Here is a 23,105-nt window from a genome sequence, read left to right on the forward strand (position 1 = left end):
ATTAACTCACAAAAAAAAGAAAAAAATAATTTAAAAAAAAAGAAGGAAGTACAAACATTATTTAATATTGAGCAACGGGTCAGATCACTATAAGAACAAGATGCAAACAATACGTAATTTCTAGTAGTAATAATTTTTAACAGTTGCTTCCCTCCGTTTTAAAATAGTTGGTCCTTATTAACTTGATATTTCTATTTAAAAAATATTAATTAAATATTTATTTTACTAAATTAATTTTATTAATTATATTTTGAAAGTATAAATGTGAGTATGTACACTTTATGTATTCATTTAATAATATGGATAATCTTGAAAGAACATATTCCTCTTAATTTCACAAAAGGAACAACTAGATTAAACAAATGCTTTTAATAAAAGAACCAACTAACACGAAACAAGGGAGTACTTCTTCCGTCTAATTTTACTTGTCTAAAAAATTAGAAGTAGATGTCCATTTTTTATTAATTTGATTTAAAAAATTAAAAAATAATTTATCAGCTACTTCTAATTTATCCTTATAATTAACTTTAGACATTTCCATATATGTTTTCTAAAACATTAAATTTATTATATACAAAGTGTGATTTGGTAAAATTTTTATTTCATTTATTGCTCCTTAAAGGGTGTGTTAAGTCAATATCTCCTCCATTTCTATTTACTTGTCACCTTTTTAAATTGCACTCCTTAAGAAAAATATTAACAAGAAGTTAGTTTTAACTAATTATTTATTATGTACTTATCTTTATTTAATATTTCTCTTTTTACACGATATTTATTTCTCTCCATATTTATGACTAAGGGTGGCGATTAAAATACACAACTAATTATATCTTGATTTTTGTTATAAATAACAAAAATTGTGAAATATCTACAACGAAAAATATTCAGTAACGAAAGAAGCATTAGAGAAGTGAAAAATGGATGAAGAGAGTAGTTCTCTTAGTCATCCGTATATTTTGCCGGTAAACTTTTTCTGCAACCCAAAAAACTCACCAATGGACAACGCATGGGGAGGACAACAACTGGCAAACTACGTCTATAGTCAAATGGAAGTGCTAATAAGAGGTTCGTCATCCTAACAAAAGAAAATGGCAGTTTGCAGAAAAAATGGTGAAGCTCCATGTTATGTTGTGTTGTGTTCATGCATCAGCTGCACAACTCACCTTTGTCATTTATGGATGCAGCAAACATCCTCCCTACATTTAAGCAAACTTATCATGTCATTATCAAAGTTAGTCACAAACATTTGATTCTTGCAGTCTTACCTAGATCATTCGTCAGTAGCCACTTTCTAGGATCATTAGTTTTTAACTTAGGTTAGAAGTATCAAATGAATGAATCAACTTAAACATATCAAAATGAGCTATGCTGAAAAAGGTTAATAATAAGCTGAGTGAATTACTTTAGTTGAAGAAATTGAACTAAAATCAGTTAAAACACATATCATGCCCCAGTTTGCCCTCTTCTTGCTAGGTTTCAATTTCCTTTTTGCTAAGCTAATACAGATCATATCTCAATTTGCCCCATTCTCACTAAGCTATGATTTCCTTTTTGTCCGTGTATATTCTTTATTATAGCTATATATGACATATCAAACAAAAAACTACCTTTTTCAAAATATTTTAACAAAATTTCTCATAAATCAAGTTAAGCTACACATCAGCCAAATTTTTAGATGTATTCAAATGGACAAGTCAAAAAGTGTTTAGAACCAATAAATTGATGGGTCGCAGAATTGAACAGGTTAGACAGGTCATATTTTCAAGAGCTACTTTTGTTACTAGTACCTCCAGTGCATCCCTGCAACTTAAGTTGACAAACAGAAAGTGCAACCTTTGGTTTCTCTCCAGCCTATTTTACATGATACTGTTTGACTTACACATTGTTTAAGAAAAAAACAAAGGAAAGACTTAAAATGTACTCCCTCCATTTCAAAAAAAATTACCTACTTTCCTTTTTAGTTCGTTTTGAAAAGAATGATCCCTTTTCTTTTTTGACAATATTTTAATTTCAACTTTCCACATAATATATTTAGGACCACAAGATTAAAGGACATTTTGATACATTTAACACAACTTTAATTTAAAGCCACAAGATTCAAAAGTTTCTTTATTTTCTTAAACTTTGTGCCAAATTAAAGTAAGGCATTCTTTTTTAAATGGAGGAAGTATAATTTAAAACAATTCTTAGATATTAGATATTTGTGTAGCTGTAAACCATTTCATTAAAAATAAAAAGGAAATTTTAAAATTATTTTTTTAGGACGGACTAAAACGAAAAGAATACCACATAAAATCAGGCGAAGGGAGTTCCATCTTTCATGCTATAGCCCTTCATAGTTTGTTTTACTTGTTAGGCCTTCAAACAGTTCACGATTTTAGCAAAAGTCACGATTTTAGCAAAAGCAAAGCCACGAGAAACTACGCACCCCTAACAAGTTTCATGTCTAACTTTTTAGCAACTCGTAAGAAAAGTAGCAGTGGAAAGTACGCTATGCAAACCGGGTCTCCGAGAAATTTATAGAGCAAAAGAAGCTTCAGCGACAGTTAGCAGCGAGAGCTCTGAAGTTAATACCGCTAATGTTAACCATTACCACGAAGCTAAGCATCATAGTCGTCAAAATGTAGAAACACGATTCATCACTTACAATGAGGCATTTACATGAGCAGGAAGCGATCTCCCCTAAAAACGTAAAATGAGATCTAGCCCTCCCTATACACAACAAAAGATAACCTCCATGTCAAGCCTTCACATGATGAGTAAGAAGGTGCAGTTTTTTGCTAATATAGAGTGAAACCATATACACAACAAAAGATAACCTCCATGTCAAGCCTTCACATGATGAGTAAGAAGGTGCAGTTTTTTGCTAATATAGAGTGAAACCATCTTTTGCAAAAGAGACATTTACAAATCTGAATCATATCTTCACCGCTTATAATGAAACCTCACTTTCACTAAAAACTGCAGCTTTACCTGCAGAACAAACAAATTTAAAGCAGTCGGTTCATCAGTATGTTCATCTATCATCTATGTGCTCCATATCCCTACCCGTCATGCAAGAAGTTCGAACATGATATCAAAATATGTATAGTTGTTAAAAGATAAAGCTCATAAATGATTTCTGCACACAGCGATCCTGAAAGTCAAAATGCAAAACAATTGAATTATCACTGTGTATCAACTAAGAAACTGCTTCAACGGGGTTAATTGATTAGAACACTTCGTTTCTTTATGTCAGTGGCACAAAATTCTGATGTTCACGAAATACATAAACCAACTGATTTATAAGAAAGAAGCAAAAGGTAAATACATAACCCTATAGTTCGTCCAATTGACCAATTCACAGATGAGTTAGCGCTGCATCAAAGAAGAATAGGTGTTGAATACTCACAAAGGTTATCACCAAACTCTATCAAGAAACAGACCTAGTGTTGACGAGAACACTTACTTGGGAAGCGTCATAGACGATGTATTCATTGTACAAAAGCTCAGAGTTCTTAACATTTGATGGTACTGGTTTTCCACATGGAACCACAACTTCATCCCTCCAGTTCACAAACTCTGATCTCTCAGGTACTGTCTTGCCAAGACCCTTAGTAGAGTGCTGCCCTTTAGGAGGTTTGTCCATATACTACATGGAAGCCAGACAAAGCCGCCACAAATATCACAAGTAACAAGGTTAAAAAGACAGACGGAGAGAAATAGGACAACACACTGAATGAATGAAATAACAGCAGTATGATATGGGAATCCTACTGCATTAACTCACCTTGGCTCCCTTTAGTTCATAAACCTCACCTAAAGCAACCTCACTGAGAAGCATAAACCCAACAGGGTTCTTGCGATCAGTGAAGCAATATTGTGCACTCTTACTGACCATATCAGCAAAGTATATTCCCTTTCCAAACTACAAGGTAGGAAAAGACATTGCACATCAGATAGGTGTTAACTTAGTAAATGACTTGATATACAGACAAAAGAGTAACTAAGAAACAGAGGTCAAATCAGAAAGTGCAAAATGTAAATGTAAAGGTGATACCATGTATCCTGTAGCTGGGGCTTCTGGAGGAGCAATTCTTAGTCCTTGGCTTAGTATACCCACAAAGTTTGTCAAACGGGAACCTGAAAAGGGTTTCTATGCAGTTAAGTCCACTTTCACAGTTTGATAATAATCTCACAACCTTAAATTTCAAATACAATGTATATTCTGAGCCATTCAACTGATAAATCCTCCAGTTGACAGGTCGACTTGATGTGTGTTTCAACTTACCATGCCACAGAAGCATTCTGTTCTTCAGTTTCTCTCTGTAGGGTTTAAACTTTTCAAATTCCCCTTCACGTTCGAGAGTAAACACTTCTTCCACTTCTAGAACCCAGTCCTGAGAAATTTCCAACATTAGCACATACCCTTTATTCCAAAAAGTTGAAAAACATAAAACATGATGTCTTTCCTAAATAGTTTCAATAAGGAGGAGGTTAATAGATAAAGGTTTTAAAGAGGGCGGGGAGAGGATTCAGTTCCATCTATTCTAGTGGTACTCTCACCACCGTAAGCCCGCTGTGATTATAGATCCATTTTGGGTTTCCATTAGTACAAAACACAAAAAGATTGAAGTAAACAACTAGCGAGCTTCTAAGGGAAGACTGTTAGAGAAAGGGGGAGTCACAAAACTAAAAGGGGGCTTAAACCCACCTTATGTGTAGGAGCATGAGTACTTTGGAGATACTTTTCAATCACCCGATAATCTTCACTTTGATGAGGAAGTGGAGTTATATCACAGTGTAGCTTCTTATACTTCTCATCCAGAGTGTCATCATTGGCAATGTCAAAGCCAACAAGTCTTGAAGCTATTTCAATGTCCTGAAGAGCTTCCAGCATTTTTATCTGTCACCAAATACACAAGCAACATATGTTAGCTGGTATCCTGGCACCCAAATGAGATTTGCTATAAGAGATGGTGAGTGAAAAAAACAACAGTAGATTTGCCAAAGAAAACAACAACACATGGGATGTTGAAGAGACATATTACCTCAGACAGAGCATGTCCTCTCAACTCATTCCATGCACTTAGGGGTCGTTTGGTTAATGGATAAGGCCCAAGCTAATACATGAATAACTTGGTCATTCATGTATTAATTTAATACACTGTTTGGTTTGCAAATAGGATAAAAGTTCTTCATGTAATAATTTTATACAATGTTTGGTTGGTAGATTCCAAATGTTGTATAAAAGTTATTCATGTATTAATTTTAGACGGTGTTTGGTTGTGTTTTTAGTAATTCTACGTAATTAATACTTGCATAACTTATGAGGAAATCTAGGTATAATTTTATGCCAGGTAGGTGGAATAAGTTGTGGATATTACTTATACATGGATTACATTACAGAATTACATATTTACCCAATCAATTCAATTCTAAAACTTTTTTATTGTGGGAGCTTTCAAGCTTTTGTCTTAAGTTTAGTGCTTGCAGTAGCTGCTGCTTGAGATTCGCCATTAAAAATATTTTATAATATTTAATACATATCTCTGGTTTGATATTTCTTGTTACCGATGATTTAATGTTTTTGTTATCATTGACGGTTGAGTTAATTGTTATGCTTTGTTACTTCGTTTCCAACTACTGATGTTGTTTCCTTGCCTTTGTAAATAAGAAAGAATTGTTGATATATAAAGAAAAAAAAAAGAATTAGAAACAAATCTTGAACAAGTTGAAAAATATCGCATTGATAGAAAATTGCGACACACAAAATTTGCAGAACAAATATTGAAAAAAACACACCAAAAAAGGAAAAAAGTTATTGTTATTTTTGTTATAGGTGTACTTTTTGAACATATTTGCATTACCATCAACTTTGGATGCATATTAAATTCATGTATATATTGTGATTCCCACGTAACTAATCCTACATAACTAATACTTACATAAATAATTCATGAATAACTAATACCTACATAACTAATTCATGAATAACTAAAACCTGCACAACTAATCCCTGCATAAAATAATACATAGATTCCCTCATAACTAATCCATGTATTACTAATACCTACATAACTCTAACCAATAACCAAACGGCCTCTTACTACATAAACTTATTAATACCAAAAGATGACGAAACCTAGCATTTTAAACAAGCAATGCATGATCTTTAAAAATATGAAAGAAAGCAAATATAAGCAATTTATAAATGAGTTCAGTTAATAAATATGGCTCAAACTTTCTACAAATCTAAATCTTAACTTTTTCTTAACCACCCAGAAATCCCCAAGGGCCAGCTGGCACAAAATTCAAAACCCAGAGGATAATGGGTCCACCCCTCTACTCATTTCCACTTAATTACCATGCTCTTGTCCGCAGCAGAGTTTTAACTCGTAATGCATTTCTCACTCCATACATTATGTGTTGTCCTCTTACCACCTAAAACAACCCCACCTTGGGCTCACCTGAATCTTAACTTAAATTTCATACAATACCTTTTGCTTCAGCCTTGAGTCAAGATTACAAGATGATGGGAAGGAAATCAAGACAAAGTTTCATCTAGTCAAGTGGACTCTGGTGCTACGGAAAAAGAAAGAAGGTGATTAGGCATGACAAACCAAATACTGAACAAAAGCCTACTATACAAACGATGTGGAATCAAAAACCAGAGTGCTCAAACAGGTCTTAACCTCCAATGGTACAGGCCGATGGAAACAAATTAAAAGACTCAGGTGAGTTCTGGCTCGTCAGAATGAAAATTGGAGATGTGAAGAAAGTTCGAATGCAGCATGACACATAGATGCACGGGAACATTTTAAAAGATGCTTCTTGGATCCATATAGTATTGAAAATCTAAGTTCTTATCTTCACTTGTGGTGTCACACCGGTGCCGACCGACATGGGAGTGGGTGTGGGATCCATACCCGATCTGGTCAATCGAGTTTGGATACTTTGACCCAAATCAACGGAAAAATTCTGGACTGGTTCAATGATTTCTATAATCAAAACAAAAGCTAACGTGAAATTGAAGAAAATGAACAACATACCCAATGTATTCCCACAAAGTGGTGTCTGAGGAGGGTAAAGTGTATGTAGTCCATACCACTACCCCAGATGAAGTAGAGAGGTGGTTTCCGATAGACCCTCGGCTCATGACAAAGAACAGTATACCAAGCAAGCAGAGAACATAAAAACAAACAAAAAAATATGGTAATACACTAGATAATAGAAGAAACAAGAAACCCACAGAGTAATACAACACGAATAAGAAACTACAAGACACATTCACAACACTTCGACTACAGGTAAAATCGCCAAACGAAGCACTCCTCCCTACTAATAAGGACCCACACCTACCCACTAACCCTTACTCTAATACACATCCTCTACACTTTCCTATCAAGGGTCATGTCCTCTGTAAGTTGTAACTATTCCATGTCATGCCTAATCACTTCCTTCCAATATTTCTTCGGCCTACCTCTGTCCCATCTGAAACCATCCATAGCAAGCATCTCGCACCTCCGTACTGGGAAATCCGTCCTCCGTCTCATCATATGCCCAAACCATCTCAACCTCACTTCCTGCATTTTGTTTTCCACCGAAGCCACGCCCACCTTCTCTTGAATAATCTCATTTCCAACCCGATCCATCCTTGTAAATCTGCACATCCATCTCAACATCCTCATATCCGCGACCTTCAACTTTTGGATGTGGAAATTCTTGACTACCATTAAGCTTAGAAGGCATCTTATTATCACACAAGATCCTGAAGCAAGCCTCCATTTTAACCACCCTACACCAATGACATCCCCATCAATTTCCCCATTCCTCCTGAATCATAGACCCAAGATACTTGAAACTATCTCTCTTTCAAATGGCTTGAGAATCCAGCTTCACTACCACGTCAGCCTCATGCGTCAAATCATTGAACTTACACTCCAAGTACTTCGCCTTGGTCCTGCTCAACTTAAACCTTTTAGATTCTACGGACTGTCTCCAAACCTCCAACTTATCATTAGCTCCTCCCCGAGTCTCGTCAATAAGCACTACATCATCAGCAAATAGCATACACCAAGGCACCTCCCCTTGAATATACCGAGTCAAAACATTCATCACCAAGGCAAATAAAAACGGACCAATATTCAATCCCTGGTGCAAACCAATCAAAACAGGAAAGTGTTTTGAATTTCCTTTTGATGTCCTCACACGAGTCTTCACTTCATCGTACATGTCCTGAATCAACCTAGTGTACGCCACAGGTACACCTGTAACCTTTTAGCACCTCCATAAGACCTCCCTGGGACTGTCCTACGCCTTCTCAAGATTGATGAACGCCATGTGCAAGTCCTTCTTCATCTCCCTTCCACTAATCTCCTCACAAAATGAATCGGTTCGGTAATCGAGCAACCTGGCATGAAACCAAACTGATTCTCAAAAATAGTCATAAACCTCCTCAACCTTAACTCTACCACTCTTTAAAAAACTTTCATAGTATGACTCAACAACTTGATCCCTATAGTTAGGGGTGGGCATTGTATGGTATATACCGAATACAGACCGAAACCGAAATTTTTTATACCGCGGTATAGATGTTATGGTATGTGGTAGGTGTTTTAAATTATTTTGGTATTTGGTACGGTATTTGGTATTTATGCAATAAATACCGAAATACCGTATACCGCACCAAAATTTTGTAATAACATATAAAACTCTCTCTCTCTCTCTCTCTATATATATATATATATATTATATTTAAGATTATTAAATGTATTGATATATCATCCACTAGCCAATTGAACACAAAAGTAACTTTTATTCAGAAATAATTTTTTGGGGAGGCTTATTATTTAGGAGTACTATGCTAAAGTTTAGGTAATGTTGTTCAGAGTTTGCATCTCGGACTATTCACTCGTGATTGAAATGTTCTTTTTGTGTAATTGATTAACAAAGATAGTTGTTAGTCTAAATATGATTGAGACATTTCTAAAATTTAAAGTTAAAGTTCTTTTATATGAATATATGTAAGTAGAAATCAAATAAAGTATGGTTACCGAATTAACATACCGTAAAATACCAAAACCGAATTTAAAAATACCGAACCATACCGAACTAATTTGGTATGGTAATGGTATTGTTCCTTTAGATACCGAAAACCGAAATTACCGTACCGAAGCTTAAAATATCGTACCGTACCGTACCATGTCCACCCTACCTATAGTTGTTGCAACTCTGAATGTCCCCGTCCCCTTGTTCTTATATAAAGGAATCATCGCACTCCATCTCCAAGCTTCCGGCATCTTTGTTGTCCTAAAAATGATGTTAAACAACCTTGTCCGCCACTTCATACCTGCCCCGCCAATGTTCTTCCAAAAATCCACTAAAATCTCGTCTGGCCTAGTCACCCTACCCCTACGCATCCAACAAATAGCATCCCTGACCTCCACAACCTAAAAACGCCTACAATAGCCATAGTTGTGACACCTCTCTGAGTGCTCCATGTCCCCCCAAGCACTAAACCTTTGTCCCCCTTATCGTTCAAAAGTCTATGAAAATAAGACTATCACCTCCTCCTAATGAGGGTGCCATCCACCAACGCTTTGTCATCCTCACCATTGATGCACTTCACTTGATCAAGGTCACAAGCACTCCGCTCCCTAGCCTTGGCCAGCCTATACAACTTTTTATCCCCACCTCTCCTTTAAAGCCGCATACAAGCTCTCAAAAGTTGTTGTCTTAGCCGCAGTAACCACTAACTAAGCCTCTTTCCTAGCTAACTTATGCTCTTCCCTAATCGTCTATTTCTCCTCGCCATCCCTGCCCTCCACCAACTTTGCATAAGCCACGTTCTTAGTCTCTCCTTTTCCTTTTATCTCATTCCAGAATTCTCCTCTTTTCAATGTTTTCCCACATGATATCTCATAATTTAGGTTTTATAACTCTAATTTTAGAAATTTGAATTATTTTAAGCCGAATCCCCGCACCCGTATCTATAGCCCTGAATCTTAGATCATGAAGGATCCAACCTCTAGATCTGCACTCTTATCGAAAATCCGCACCCGAGTCCGAGTAACTTAATCGAAAACAATCCCCACTGAACTTAGCAGAATGGTGAATGCTATAGTAATAAAGTGTGGAAATGTTGTTCAAAAAAAACTTACAAGACTGAGAAATGGGAAGTATTACTCTTCGGCCGACGAAATTGGAAAAGGCAAAATGAATGTGGAGAAAACAAACAAATTGTGCACCCAAGGGTGTGGCCTAGTGGCTCAATTAAGTTGGGTTGAGCACCATAGGGTCTCAGGTTCAATTCCCGACAGAGACACACTAGGTGATTTCTACCCAAATGTTCTAGCCTTAGTGGACCGAGTTACCTGGTACCTATTGCTGGTGGGAGGTGGCAGATATCCCGTGGAATTAATCAAGGTGCGCGCAAGCAGGCCCGAACACCACGATTATCATATAAAAAAACAAATAGATTGCAATGAATGGTGAAGAGTGGAGTTTTCCCAGTAGGTTCATGCTACAAATGGTTGTAGAATAATGACTTGGAAAAGAGTAACCACCGACCCTGGAAGATGATTCAGAAGACCATAAGGAAGCTTTGATTCGGATAGCTAACATCACATAAAACCTGTTTAACTAGTGAAAATTTGCAGAAAAGAGGCGCCACAAAATGCAATAATAGATGTTCCAAGAATGAACAAAACCAGAGACACCTATTCTTAGGCCTCTTTTGTTATAATTAAGATTAAGATGTTTGAATCTGAACACATATAAAATTATTAAGATGTACCTAGATATGAATACTAAATAGTTAAGATGGATTACTTTCTCAACATTAAGCATGTAAAAATTATCTTTAATTAAAAATTAGGAGCAATAAACATAAAATTAAAATAAATAAATACTCCCTCCGTTTCAGAATAAGTGAATTGTTGGGGTATTTATTGGTGTTTCAAAATAAGTGAATCATTGAATTTTTTTTCAAATTTTCCCTTATGATTTGACAACCAATTAACTTTTGAAAAGGTATTACAAGGTCAACTTTTTCTTTTTTGGGGTAAAAATGAAAAATTGTGTTAAATTTATGTCTTTAATGCTTTTTCCTTAATATATGTGCCAAAATCCAACAATTCATTTATTATGAAACGAAGGGAGTAATAAATACCATATGCATAGTATATTATAGAAGATTTAATTTATTTGGTGTATGTACATTGTTGTCTTTGATGAACATCAATCCAAGTGTTAGATATTGGGACGATTGCCAATGGTCCTAGTTCATGGAGTACGGTGATAAGTTGTACAACGGTGGCCGATGGTGGTTTATAGTGGTAAGCAAAGGCAATGGAAGTGCAACAATGGTGGATTGTGGTGGCTAGCAGTGGATTGCTAATGGTGGTTGTGGGCTGATAATTGTGCAGTGGATGTGGTTGGTAGTAGTGGTAATGCAGCAAAGGCGGTTGGTACTGGTGGCTGGCGATGGTAGTTGTGCGATGAAGGGGGTGGTGGAGGTTGCTGGTACTAGTAGTTAACGGTGGTAGTTTGGGCCAGATTCAGGGTATTGGAAGGGGATTCACGGAACCAGTAACTTCTGCACGGATTCTGTATATATGTTAGAAAGTCCGGTAAATATATAAAAGATACAGCTTGGGACCCATTACAGAGTATGTTGTTGTCTTCTTGGTCACCTTGTAGACCTTTATTTTCTCTCCTTTTATTTTTTTAATTTGAGATGGTCGGGAACCCACAAACTTCAAAGTCTGGATCTGCCTGTGGTGGTAGTTGTGTGATGGAGGTGGTTGGTGTTGGCAATGGCTAGTAATGGAGGATGGTTGAGATGATTGGTGGTGGTAAGTGATACTGGTAGTTGTGAGGTTGAGACCGGCGATAAAGGTGGTTGGTGGACAGAGGCAATTGGTGGTGGTTGGCGGTGATGACTGATGATTGCATGGTGGTGGTAAGAAATAGAATAGCAATGAAAGGTTATGTTAATGAAACTTTAAGGGAAGGTCATAATGATTTTAAGACTTTGAACAAAATATGAACGATTCAAATCTATTAAAGAGCTAATAAGTGGTTGCTGAAAAAAGAAAATGCTAAAAACTAGATTCAGATTTAGACCTCCATTAAGTGGAAAAAAGTAAGCCTCAAGATTGCAAGACATGGCAGCTGGTAATTTTTTTTTTAAACATGGTGAACTGTTGGTGATCCTCAAAATCTGCACAACACAGCTGGCAAAGTGGTAGCAAAATTAAGCGACATTGATATGAAGTAAAGAGGTTTCTCACCTTCAACTTAAAATCATCTTCATCTTTAATAACATGAGGATGAATAGATGGTATGACTGTGAAAAAGCGGTTGCTTGCATCAACAAGAAGGGTCTCCTTGGCAGTTGGATCAAGATTAGTACCACTTAACAAACTTTGTATCTCCGTCAATGCCTCAAAACCTAAGTACCAGAAACATCATCAGGATCTGGTAGGATCTGGTCGGCAGATGAGCTTAAACACCACATAAATAGACAGAGGAGATACCCAATAGAAGTAGATAGCTGAACAAATGTACCTTTTTGGATATTCCTTTTACTCAGCTTTCCTAATGGCATCTCCGACATATTTATCTCAAATTCCATCATAGCAGCCCTGTATGACTTGTGGTTTCAGCTGCATTTCTTAAATATACAAGGAGTTCAACGGTAAGATTTTATTTAACCTGTATGCTTCGACATTAAAGAGAATCTTCATCAGCTCCATCAATGGAGGGGCAAGTTTGCTGTTTGTGTCATTGAGATTTCTCTTAGTAGTGGGTTTATCGTCAACCCCATAATCCTAAAAAGTAAATCATTTTGAAAATCTCAGTATTTGGTGAAGGTTCTTGATGTTTCTATAGCACAAAAATAGCAAAAGTCGGTGTTATTAGAGAAGAATCCCAGCGCTGCAATCCCCCCAAAACAAAAGACAGCAAAATGTTTAAAGACTTGAGGTGAGAAGAGGTGGCTAACAATATCCAAAGGAAAAAATCTGCCTGGTTGCTTCTGAAAATTTTTCTTTTGTTCCCATGCTTCCCATGAGTTTCCAGTCTTCTCAAGAAACAAACGCTTAAACTGTTGTATTGCATCTGATTTAGACATCTCCTCTAACTTGTTTCCTCCAATTTTCTCACTTCCAACGCGACCCCATTTGCGAAAAACATAACAATCTGACCCTTTGTCCTCTTCAATAATTTGAAGGATGTAGTAACTGCAGATAATAGAAACAAAAATGCTAAAATACCATATGATCAGACAGAACCAGGATCTCAAATGGGCAAAGTTAGAGAAAGAATCTTTCTTTCCACTTTCATACAATTGCAGCTTTATAATTTGAAGACGTTTGACTACATTACAGCATGGAAAACCGAGCTATTTCCAAAATCAAATGATATTTAAAAGAACACCCTAATACTCATGTAGAATGTAGAAGTAGAGAGATATCCACTTCTTTTAAAATTTTGGTTTCGGAAAATTCAAACCAATGATATTTAAAAGGCCTGTTTATGAAATGGTCATGGAGGTTTATTTTGGAGAAACAAGCACTGCAGAGGAGGGTTATTTTTGAAAAGTATGGGACCGAAGGCCACTGGGGCTTAAGATGGGGTAGCTTCACCTTATGCCTAATACCAAGTGGTAAGTGTATGGAGATCAATCAGAGCTCATTGACCTTCTCTTACAGTACAAATGTGAGTCACAAAATAGGATGGGATGAAAACATATTTCCAGGGAGATAATTTGCTAGGACATGGCACTTCGACGCGGTTGTTTCCAAATACCTTTAAATTTAATCGAAGTCAGCAGCAAGATGCAAAAGTATGTAAAACTTAGGGCAACAAGGATAGCACTTGAATTTTAGAAGGTCACTGAATGATTGGGAAATCAGTAGAATCGTTGAACTTTAGAAATCTGGAGCACATCAAGGGCACAAGTGAAAACGATAGATTTAGTATGGCAGAGACGGAAAAGGAAATTACACCATCAAATCCTCTTATGAGGTACTCACTCATGTCCTAGGAAGCACATACGAAAAGAAGAACAAATTCCTTATAAGGTGGCTGACTTTCTTGGCTTAGCCAACCCTGTTTCATTTTAACCCTCCAACTCCATTTCCATGTACCACTAAACACAAAATACTGAATAGACAAATTTTTATACTTACCTTTATTTTTATACTCTTCAACTACAGTTTGTACTTTAAAAATCAAAGGACGCGGGTCCATTTTCGTAAAAATTAAATTAAATCGACAAACATCCATTGGTTTTCTTTAACAAAAAACTAATTTCTTTTTTATAGTTTCCACACACTTTTGCTGGAAACTTAAGAAAGTACATTGGTTTTCGTGAAATCCGTCGATTTTCTCAAAAAAATAATAAAAAATTCAATGACAGACAGACGGAGTCCGCCATTTATTTTGCCGAGTTTTAGCATTTTTAATAGTGTTATTAGCAATGAAACTCTTACGCCTTCCTCACTGTTTTCCTTTTCTTGGATTTGTTGCACTAGGGTCAAGGGTCTCGTAGAAACAACCTCTCTACCTCCACGAGGTAGTGGTATGGTCTGTGTACACTCTAACCTTCCCAGACCCCACATGTGGAACTCACTGGGTATGTTGTTGTATTAGCAATGAAACGTAGTCTTTTTTTACCCGTATTGAAGATGGATTATTTAAACCCGTATTGAGGCCGAGTTAAAAATTAGGAGGCAGATATTTTGGTTAAACCCAGATGACCTGAATGACATGAAAAACTAAAACACGTCACATTATTAAATTGGATGTTTCTTACCTTTATTTTGTTCTTCAACAACAAGAACAACATACCCCGTGTATTCCCACATGGTGGGGTCTGGGGGTAATGTGTACGCAAGTGTATTCCCACATAGTGGGGGTGTGGGGAGGGTAATGTGTACGCAGTTCATACCACTGCCCCACCCCAGGTGAAGTAGAGAGGTTGTTTCCAATAGACCCCCGGGCTCAGGGCAGATAACAGTATAACAAATAAAAAAAAAAAAAAAGCACACAACAAAATGGGATAATAAACTGCTAGCTAATCCGGGAAACAAGACAACCACAAGATAATACTATAAACTATCTATTCGAAATCATCGTGGTAAATAATTTACACCGAATATTATTTTCTTTGCTTAAATGGTACACGAGAAATGGGGTTGGAAGGTTAAAATGGAACAAGGTTGAGAAGAAGTACCAAAATGAAAACAAAGGACAAGTTAGAGGGGTAGTCTATGTATTTTGGCCTATATAAATTTGTAGTAGCCTGCAGCGCTTGATCCACATATAGGATTTTCTTACAAATATTTGCTAAAACCATAGCATCCACAAAGTAATTATTCAACTCGATTCAATCACTACCTGCTCAGCTAATTAGACTCGTGAATCTCTTTGGTGCCCATATTAAGCCACATAATACGAATTCCTTCAAGGCATAAGGTTTGCAACCAACTTTTCAAACTCGTTTCTTTTACACACTCATCATTCCATTAACTCTATGTGTGTTTCTCTGAAACTAGTTAGTCTTAATTCCACTTTCTCACATCCAACTCCCTAGCCACATGAATATTAGTTTTCCAACTCTAACCAAATGAAGTGTGAAGAAAGATTGTTATTTCTCATGTACTTTCCTTGAACTTTTGTGATAATGATGGAACACCCCATTTCGTAAGTTTGGCCCCAAATACTCTAGCTACATCTGATGGTTTATGTATACTTCTTCTAATTCACTTGAGGTTTAAATAGCAAATACTTCCAACATCTTCACTTTAAAATTAGTGCATTTAGCTTGGGGTTAATGTTGTTATACATCCCACAATTTACTTCTTATTTACAAAGTTTATGATGATTCAATTGTTAGGCAGAATCCACACGACAGTTACATTACACAGAGACATCTCAATTAGTGATGCAGAAAAGTCCAAAAGTGAAACACAGAAGAACTTACTAAAAGAGACTAAAAAGACGGATTTTAGATTGCTATTGCATATTTCAGAGGGGAAAATAGGGATACATCACCTATTAATACCACTTGAGAGGTCTGACATGTTTAAAGTCGTATTATAAATGCTGGTCTTGTCCTCAAGAATGTGTCCTGTATCTTGCAAGCCAGATGACTCATGAACCGCACTCCTCCCTTTAACTTTGACAGTTACCATGCTTTGAGTCTCACCATAAGCTTCTAATTTGTACAGGCCAAAAGGGAGTTTTTTCTTCCTGTTGATACTATCCACCAAATAATGCTCTCTAACTACTGGCACTTTCATTCTCCTGTCAGAACGAAGCAGCTGAAAGTGAAGAATTTGACAGGGTAAAATGTATTGGTTGCAACTTGCAAGGAATTACCTGGCCTTCTTTATCTCGGAATCTTGTTCATCCAACATCCCTATCACAACTAAGCAATCTGTGTCTGCAAGTCCAAATACTTCTAATATTCAGAATATAACAAGGACTGACAAATTTTAAACCTAAATTCTGAAACTTTACAAGGCACCTTTCTTTAACTTGCCATGCACCTGTCCACCAGCTTCCTCAATTTTTCTCTTCCAGTTCTCCTATTAAATTGTAAGTGAATAAAAAAGCTGAACAAAATCAGAGGGAAAGAGTATAACCTCAAATACTCATGAGAGACCCACTAGACGAAAGAGAAATTGAAAAAGGAAAAGTCTTACCCTGGAATCTCTGGACAATCCTGTCAAAGCAACTTTTAGATCCCCTAGGTTTTCACTCTTAGAAGACTGAGATAGCCCAGTAGCTGCCTGGCTCACAGATGCCTTGTTGGGTGTAACCGGAAGCAGTATCCTTTCTGGTTTTTTTGACTTTTGCGCCTTATGCCACTGAACAGAAAATAACAGTTCTATAATTTCTACAACTAAAGAGCAGCATAAACTTCCATTCACATCTTTAATAATAGTTTTGGCTAAAAGGAAATCTTTAAAGTGCTGTTTATACTTATGTATCAGATTTTAGAATTTGTTAACTATGTACCTTAAGAAGATACTCATTGCTGGTATCTTCAGGAATTTTCCATTTCCCTTTATCACGCTTTATGTCGGTGACAGAGTATGAACACTTGCTCCATTCTGACAAATAGCCAAGGCATCTATACATGCCTCCAGAATATCGAAGGTGTCCTGAACAAAGGGAACATCTGGGGAGCACTCCAAAAAGCATCCCATCGGCACTGGATAAAGCCAAGAAAAAGAACAAAAGAAAACGTATGAGTGCCACACAAAACATCCATCCACATTGAACCCGTAGTTTACATTCAACAAACAAAGAAATCCAAAAGGAAGAAAAGGTCAATGAATAATGGACTTAAGGTAAACTAAGGAAGGAAAGTGAAGCTCATATAAGTCGAGATCAAAGACTGTACTAGTTAAACTACCCTGAAGTTGGCAATCGAGAAGAAAAAGTTAGAATATTGAATGCATCATAAGTGACCAATGCCATATCTAGGTGTATCAGATTAACCAGCAGAAGAACCACACCAGCGATCTCGAAGATCAAGCTCTGATCCTGAAGTTTCCTGATCATTAGCTTCAAGCATCTCTCGCAACTCTCCTGTAGTGACATGCTTTTTGAGATCATCCTTGAGTGCCCATAGGGCTTTAGTCTGTGCCTCCAGTTGACTCTCCAGCTCAGACGCTTTGGAGAGTTCATCCTTCGCATTGTTAGAGTTTCTGCCTAACACTTTTTTGCCAGCAGAAACATCTGCTTCAGCTTTAACAACCTTTGATGTCTCACTGTTGTTACTGGTTTTTTTCCTTTTGGCACCAGCCTTAGATGTGGATTCCTGTGCTAGTTCCTCCTTGGGATCAATCGTGTTACCTAAGACAATTGTCAAACACATTAGTTGCTAACGAGGCCAAAAAAGAGTATCCAACCATGACAGTGATGTGCAATCAACAGAGCAAAGTTCTTAATATACCCGTCAATGCAGAACTCTTAAACAGGGATAGAACAACAGCCTGATCAGCAGCCGAGAGGGTATCCCAATTAGATAACTTTTCAACCTGGGTAGTCGAAGAAATTTCAGAGAAACACTTTGCATGATGCCATGCAAGGGACTTAGCTCGTTGACCTTTAGGTTTTGATGATATGCGAACCTAACAAGAGATAGCAAGTACTTAAGAAAATATATTGAGCTTCTAGTTGACTGTTCATTAGGATGATACGTAATTAATATATAAGAACATAGATACTAAATCCAATTATTAATTCATATTTCATACGCTGCTCAGTAATTTCGACAAGATAGGAAAGGCTAAAAGCCATATCATTTACACAAGCAAGAGAATTCATGAACAATTTAATGCCATACATCAAAGAGAATAACCAAACTTTCAAAATCAATGAAATTATAAGAGGTTGACCCTAGATAGGAAGTTGTGGAGGAGACAGATTAGAGTAGAAGGTTAGCATTATTTCAGGATGTTGTATCATTTGTTGTATTACTTTGGTGAATCTTGTCTATGGTATTATTGGGTGTAGTAATTTCTATTGTATCTTGTCCTTTTACTATTCCTTGTCTAGATTGTTTTATCTTAAGCCAGGTGTCTATCGGAAACACTATCTCACCTCTATCTCACCTCTGAGGTAGTGGTATGGACTACGTACATCTGTCTTCCCCTTGGTAGGATTTTTTATTTTTTATTTTTTAGTTGATAAAGCACTGGGTATGTTGTTGTTGCTACTGATGTTCAAGAAGAACTTACAAATAGTGACGCAGACCAAAAAAGTTCTTCTCGCAACTAACATTTACATACATTTATAGTAAGTTTCCTACAATCTTACGGATACATCATGTTTAAGGAATCATGAATTTAAAGGGGAGAGGGAGAGGGATAAACACTAAAACAGTTTTCTGGTAATTCAAACATAAAGAAAGCAATGTATTGCTACTGGTGTGACCAGAATGAAAATATTTGGGAAAAACATAAGTACTGGGGAGTGGGGAGTGGTGATTACTGATTAGACAGGACATGGCACAACTTCAGGTTACCGAGGACATGACCTTAGATAAGAGGATGCAGAGGATGCGTATTAAGGTAGAAGGTTTGTAGGTAGTGAAGTGTTGTCATGGTTTTCGAGGGTTTAGGCTTGTTAGTGTGTGTCATTGAACTAGCTATATTACTGTACTTCTTGCTTTTGATATATATCATCGTCTGTTGTTTATTGTGTTAGATTATCACACCATTTTGTTGTCGTTCTCGTCCGTTTCTTCTAGGCGTTTCTTCTAGGCTTTTCACTGTTTCCTTTGATAGTTGTTATGTTTTCTTCACTGATCTCTTCTTCTTTGTACTTGGATTTGCTGCACTTGACCCGAGCGTCTTTAAGAAACAATCCCTCAACTTCCAAGAGGTAGTGGTAAGGCCTGCGTACACTCTACCCTCCCCAGACCCCACTTGTGGGATTACACTGGTATATTGTTGTTGTTGTATAAGTGCCCCACAACCTATGACCAAATTTCCAGTGATACACTCCATCTTTACATGGATCCTATTAAACCCTAAACCTTTTCAAAATGAAATAAACACATGGCAAACCCATGGGTGCTGATGTGGCATAGAGAGTATGTACACTCTCTTTGAGGAATGCGAGGGAAAAAAGGTTAAATTTTAATTAATATTTACACATGACATTTTTTTGATTGGACACTTAAGTGCACTTAATTAAATAAACATTATTACTTAAAATGACATCCTTAATATTTTTTTTCCTTTTTTTTATAATAGAGTCAATTATTCTTTTTTTCCTTTTTCTTTTGTAAAAAAACACCAAGTTCCCTAAGGTAAAAAGTTCATGGCAGCAACTGGCAAAACCATCAGAAACTCACCTTCCATCTCCATCAACAATTCCTCCACTTAACACCTCCCTTCCACCATTGCTTTTTCACTAGCAGCCGCACACCTCCACAATTCAAGCTCAATAGCTAACATCTTTTTCTAGAGATACACCTAAAAACTCAAATTTTCAGCAATGGTGGTTCTTCTTCAAATTTCAGCTGCAATCTCTACTCAAATCTAGCCAATACATTCTCCAATTGATCCCAAACTTCAAAACTATCTCCAGTCAGACGATTTCAACAAAATTAACCACAACATATTGGTGTCAACCTCAAAATTTTGAATTCAATTCAAACCAACTCCAAGTTTCAAGGTTCGTCAATGGAGGGTTCAACCTAATCTAATACCCAAATTTTTTCTTTCATCCGATTTTCAAGTAGAACAAACACTCAAATTCAGTCTTGTCGCAATCAGAACCTTAAAAGCCTTCCAGAATTTCAGATTCGAAATTGGAAATGTGAAGAACCAGAACTTGCTGAAAAAATGAAGTGCTTTTTGTTGATTTCTTTTTTTCCAAATAAAATCAATAGCAACAAAGTTTAGAATTTGAACATAGTATGATAATAGAGAAGACAAATTAGAAGAAGAGATTTAATTAGATTTTAGTTCTTAAAATTGGTACCTGACAAAGAACACTAAACTTTGAATTTGATTTTGATGATATAAAGGAAATGAAAAGATGTAAGAAGATGTAAAAAGTGAAAAAGGATACATTTGAATAGGAATACACATGTCAAGCGCGTGTAGTTCACGCGTCTTCACAGATCTGGTTGTAGCATTTTGGGATGGTATCCGTTCACATATAAAAAAAATTTAGGGGATAATAGGACCTCCATGAAGATAAGGTATGTGCTGAAAATTCGACCATAGATTGGGGGGTTACTTGTGCATTTTCCCAGAATATTTCCTCATATAACATGGTCTTGGTGCTTGGAGGACCATATTTGTTCTGTCCAGCATTTTATCTTTATTTTATGCTTTATGATCCGGTGATCTGATATTCAAAGCTCTGTCATTGTGCAGAGATCTGCATACAGCGTTTTAAACAACAGTAATTGTCATTTAATTTTGAGAAAAGAAATTCTCTCACGCCTAGAGATTAGCCTTTGTCTAAAATAACACTTTTTCTCTAAAAAGAACGAGAAAAATTAACCCAAGAAACACATCGCAGTCAGGTGCTTGCACCGCTTGCACCAAGAAGAAAAAAATCCCTGATGATTTATGACAACATTCAACCAAGACTAAAAAATAATTCCCAGGAAAGTAATTACGGCAGATTTAGAATTTAACAAAGAATTAGTAGTAGTATAGCTAACTAAAGCATATTGAGTGAAAAACCAACCTCCCCTATAACAATCTTTTGGTTGCAGTGCCGACAGGTAGCACGGGAGGCTGGAGAGACTTCAATACCATATTCCACTGCAGCAGGAGTAGGGATGTTTGAGGATCCACCAACTTCTACATATTCCCTTATCTTCTGTTGATCCTCCCACCGCAACTGGTCAACCCCTTCAACATCTTCAAGGCTAAGACCAAAATGAAAGTAAATAAAGTTATTTCTAGCATCTCAAACCACAATTTAGCAGTAATATTTGGAAATGAATGCAGCATACGATTTTATCTGTTTTGCTTTCCCCAAGATGCAGCTAGCATGATGCCACATCTGATTCAAAAAACAAGAACCAATTAAATGGACATAAAGTGGAGAGATCAAAGGGAGATCAGTGACAACATAAAGCAAAACTTAACTAAAAGCTCGTAAACAAGAACAAAAATGAAAAATATAACAGCAATAAATCTTAACACTCTTAACTAATCAACAATGAGTATCACAAGGGAAGCTCTGACACCAAATTTTCCAATAGCTACATGCCGCAGCAAGTGGTATTGTTCCATCGAACACTTCACGAGGAGTTCTTTCAACATACTAAATTTGCGTCTCTTTTCAGTATGCAGGTTACAGTTTTTAGGAATCAACTAACACATTCAAAATGTTAAGGGTCTTCAGATCTCAAGAATCAACAAGACACGACACATATAGGACTGACAATCATACTTCAGCACATCCTGATATGTAGTGCTTCTCGTATGTAGTTGAAATTTCCCTATTACCCTAACGGATTAAAACCACCAAACAAAAAAACTACAATGAAGCAACCCATATCATCAATTTGTGCCTCTATTTTCGCATTATTTTGCTGTTGTTAAATGCTCTATAATGCTTTCCGATTTCACCGGGTATGTTGTTTTTGACATTGTAACATCCACCTGATTTTTAATTCTAATAAGAACTCACCAAGTCAAAATTCTAACACAAAAATAAGTTTCACCAAAATGTCTACATTTTTCCTATCCCAGAAAACGAAGCATGTCCATACCAAAAAGGTAACCGTGAAACCCACACAAGAAAAAGAAAACACTAAACAAAGTGACAAAAACTTCAAGAAAATTACTTTAAAGAAAAGAAAAAAAAAAGATTAATACCCAATTCAAAAGGCATGGAAAAGGCACAGAGTGAAAAGAAATACATAAATTAATAATAAAAGAGGAGAGAAAATTTTTCTCATTACAGGATTATGCAAGTGAAATAAACTAGAATGCAAGAAAATAACCAAGAAAATGGCAACACAAGGCTCCAACTTTGTGATATTCACTAAAATAGGTAGGAGAAATCTGAACATACAGGCATGAAACCATCAAAATGAGTGGATTGAACCATTTTGCCAAGCCTAAAAACTTCTTTATTAATAAAACTTTTGCAAGTTTTGCACGATGAACGCGATGATTTTGCATACTCTGCTTTCCATGGCTTTGGCGGATTCGCCATTTTGCCCTCAACAGTTTTACTCGTTTCTATACACTCACTCTCTTTGTGCCACTGTCTATATGGTGTCAGTTACGAGGGTGATGTCACCGCACTGACGCAAGACGGGAATGATTTCTCGAATCTTTAAGCTTGTCTGAGAAGCTTTACTATTTCACTGTGGACCTAATGGGCTCCAAACAACCAACTTCTTATGGACTTGCTCAAGTAAACTGATAATTGGGCTTGCATTCGATGATAATGGGTCTCAAAAATAGAATCAAATTGGGTAGCTTTTAAATTTTAGTCTTAAATAAAAAAGATTTTCGTAAAATAGCCTTTATCAATTAACTAATAATTATTTATACAAAATTATTTATGATCAATAGATTAAATTATATAAATGATCTAATAACTCCATATTTTTA

The 23,105-nt window shown here is 36.4% G+C and overlaps 1 protein-coding gene across 3 annotated transcripts; it reads right to left on the reverse strand.

The window, feature by feature from the left end:
* Nucleotides 1-2,562: 2,562 nt before the first annotated feature.
* LOC107854834 (poly [ADP-ribose] polymerase 1) lies at nucleotides 2,563-22,870 on the reverse strand. 3 transcript variants are annotated; one of them, XM_016699827.2, is made up of 20 exons: nucleotides 22,558-22,870; nucleotides 21,488-21,537; nucleotides 21,217-21,400; nucleotides 17,957-18,134; nucleotides 17,517-17,856; nucleotides 17,014-17,209; nucleotides 16,698-16,862; nucleotides 16,520-16,580; nucleotides 16,372-16,435; nucleotides 16,045-16,296; nucleotides 12,989-13,226; nucleotides 12,700-12,815; nucleotides 12,553-12,629; nucleotides 12,276-12,436; nucleotides 4,694-4,885; nucleotides 4,271-4,379; nucleotides 4,040-4,122; nucleotides 3,770-3,907; nucleotides 3,449-3,631; nucleotides 2,563-2,973 (listed from the first exon to the last, which is right to left on the reverse strand). In XM_016699827.2, the coding sequence occupies exons 1-20, from the start codon at nucleotides 22,699-22,701 to the stop codon at nucleotides 2,926-2,928; spliced, it is 2,979 nt and encodes a 992-aa protein (XP_016555313.1). In that variant the 5' UTR covers nucleotides 22,702-22,870; the 3' UTR covers nucleotides 2,563-2,925. The 3 variants fall into 3 exon arrangements, with proteins under 3 accessions (XP_016555313.1, XP_016555314.1, XP_047263941.1); XM_016699828.2 differs by having other exon boundaries at nucleotides 2,563-3,357; XM_047407985.1 differs by having other exon boundaries at nucleotides 17,957-18,041; nucleotides 22,558-22,822.
* Nucleotides 22,871-23,105: the final 235 nt, after the last annotated feature.

This window comes from Capsicum annuum, chromosome 3, assembly GCF_002878395.1.
Source record: "Capsicum annuum cultivar UCD-10X-F1 chromosome 3, UCD10Xv1.1, whole genome shotgun sequence".
In the NCBI taxonomy this organism is placed as follows: domain Eukaryota; kingdom Viridiplantae; phylum Streptophyta; class Magnoliopsida; order Solanales; family Solanaceae; genus Capsicum; species Capsicum annuum.

Bases quoted from the DNA above. Each gene is read 5' to 3' on its own strand.
- LOC107854834 (XM_016699827.2), bottom strand. From the start codon at position 22,701: ATGGCGAATCCGCCAAAGCCATGGAAAGCAGAGTATGCAAAATCATCG. The intron at 16,436-16,519 runs GTGCCTTGTAAA...TTGGACTTGCAG, and splicing joins GCATGGCAAGTTAAAGAAAG to ACACAGATTGCTTAGTTGTG. The intron at 4,123-4,270 runs GTAAGTTGAAAC...AACCCTTTTCAG, and splicing joins CAGAATGCTTCTGTGGCATG to GTTCCCGTTTGACAAACTTT.